General features: G+C 67.5%; 1 protein-coding gene across 1 annotated transcript in view; it reads right to left on the bottom strand.

Annotated features, from left to right (window-relative positions):
- MUC5B (mucin 5B, oligomeric mucus/gel-forming) overlaps positions 1-2,136 on the bottom strand; it is a 64,597-nt gene that overhangs the window by 57,954 nt on the left and 4,507 nt on the right. The window contains exons 11-16 of the mRNA XM_029957195.1: positions 2,062-2,136; positions 1,718-1,856; positions 1,406-1,516; positions 887-956; positions 674-811; positions 426-588 (exon numbers count right to left, since the gene is read on the bottom strand). The exon at positions 2,062-2,136 is cut by the window's right edge and continues 42 nt beyond it. Of these exons, the coding sequence (XP_029813055.1) occupies positions 426-588; positions 674-811; positions 887-956; positions 1,406-1,516; positions 1,718-1,856; positions 2,062-2,136 (696 nt within the window). The remainder of the gene's footprint in view (positions 1-425; positions 589-673; positions 812-886; positions 957-1,405; positions 1,517-1,717; positions 1,857-2,061) is intronic.

The raw sequence follows: 2,136 nt of genomic DNA, 5'->3' as shown, positions 1-2,136 counted from the left end.
CAGCAGGTCCCAGCCCGGAGCAGAGGGGACAGGCCAGGGGAGGGCGTTACCGAGTGGTAGGTGCCGGGGCTCACGGCAGCATGGCACTGGGCGAAGGGGCCGTCGGGGTCCGTCAGCCGGGAGCACCAGTGCTGGGCGTACTTCTCTGTGGACAGAGGAGTGGGGGAGGGGCGGGGTGGACCGCTGGTCATGCGGAGAGCGGGGCCTGGGTCGGGCAGGCTCCCGGGCTCCTTCCCCAGCGCCCGTCCGGGGTCTGCAGGCCCACTGAGGGCCGCCTCCGCCGCCCCCACAGCGCCCCGTTCCTTTCCTTCCAAAAGTTACCACCGCCGCTGGGGAGTCTGCCTGTGAACCACCTGAATGGCTCCTCCGGGGCAAGGGGGTCAGCGGCACGCGGGGGCCCTGGGGCCACATGGGGCCACCTACCGTTCTCCACGCTGAGGGAGCAGGGGTCCTCCAGCGTGTTCTTGACGTTGGGGCAGGCGGCCTGCGTCTTCCAGGTGTTGGCGAAGGCGGCGGCCGTGCCCTCCACCATGCCGCCGAGGGTGCGGAAGTCGTCGGCCTGGTTCTGGTTGAAGTTCCCGCACAGGCCTGGGGCGGGAAGGCAGCGTGAGGCTGCGGGAGCCCCGGCCGGCAAGGCTGGGCCCCGGCACCCAGGGCAGGCGGCCCCTCGTACCGCAGGTCAGCCCGCGGAGCTCTGGCGCCAGCCTCACGAACACCTGCATGGTGGGTACCAGCTGGATGGACAGCTGCAGGCCCAGCTTGGTCTGGACGATGATGAAGAAGGTTGAGGGCCTGAAGAGTGTGACGTTGGCTGTGGACACAGGGGACAAGGTCTCAGTGGGGTGTGAAGGGTGGCACCCTCGGGGGGCAGGGCTGGCGCCCTCACCTGCTGAGATGGGCGTCTGGGTGTAGATCTGGTTGACAAACACCTCCCCGCTGGCCTTGACCGTGATGACCTGGGAGCAGCACATAACGGGGTCGAGGCGAGCCAGGGCTTTGCCAGCGCCCCAGGTGGCCCCAGAGGCCGTCACATATGCCTGCAAGACGCCTGCCCACGGGGGCCACGAGAAGGGGCTGACTGACGACCACTCCGCTTGTTGGCGTGTCCTTCAAGGACTGCATTTTCTCCGTCACATAAAAACATAAGTGACTTTATAAAACAGGGATGGTGACCTCAGAGTCACCACGCTACCAGACGTGCTCTGGTCCTTCCCTGAGCCACTCTGTCCGGGGACTCAGACATCTCTGGGGTGGGAGGGTCCTCGGGCCATGCAGCCTGGCCATTTGCCGCCCACGCCGGGATCAAGGACTTGGGCAGAGGTCACTTGCCACAAGGGACACAGATTCCCCCAACCTCCATCTGCTCTCACCGTGTGTCCCCCAGCCCCCCCGGGTCTGCTCTCACCGTGTGCCCCCCATCCAGACTCAAGGTCAGGCTCTTCAGGCAAGTCTCACTGTCCGTCAGGCCACACCTGCGTAGCTCCGCCAGCACGGTGAAGGCGCTGCTGTTACAGGGCTGCAGACAGGAGTCCTCACACTCTGCCCAGAGACGCCAGCCCCCTGCGTCCCACCCACCCGCCTGGCTCCATCATCTGGGAAACCCTGTGGGCCTGGTGCCAGGAGCTGGGGGGGCCCCAGATGCAGCCACTGCGTGCAGCCCGGGCAGGGGCTCCCAGGCTGACGGCGCTCCGCCCGGAGCGAGGACCCTGGGCCATACCTTGACCAGCACGTAGCTGCAGTCTCCGTGCACCGTGTACTGCCTCTCATCGAACGTGGAGATGTGGGCACCCCCCAGCACCGAGCAGGTGCCCGGGCATGGGATCTCCTGGCAGGTCCACCGGCCGCCGGAGCAGGTGCTGAGTGCAGGGAGAGACCATGTGTGCGTGGCCCCCGGGAGCACCGCCCCCTCCCCTCTGGCACATGCACAAGGGTCCTGCCCATGGCACTGCATCTCCCAGGGCCCCAGGGGAGGGGTGACGGCCAGCCCTTGGGCCATGCCCTCCAAAGGGCCACCCAGGACGTGTGTGGGGAGGGGCAGGTGGGCAGGGCCCCGGCTCCTACCAGTTGGTGCAGTCCGTGGAGTAGAAGGCCCCTGGAGCGTAGGTGGCCCCGTTGTACACGCAGGCGCACTGGGAC

Source organism: Suricata suricatta, chromosome 11, assembly GCF_006229205.1.
Source record: "Suricata suricatta isolate VVHF042 chromosome 11, meerkat_22Aug2017_6uvM2_HiC, whole genome shotgun sequence".
NCBI classification, from domain to species: domain Eukaryota; kingdom Metazoa; phylum Chordata; class Mammalia; order Carnivora; family Herpestidae; genus Suricata; species Suricata suricatta.
Note: the sequence above shows the minus strand (reverse complement) of the source record. Positions and strands in the feature narration are given on the sequence as shown.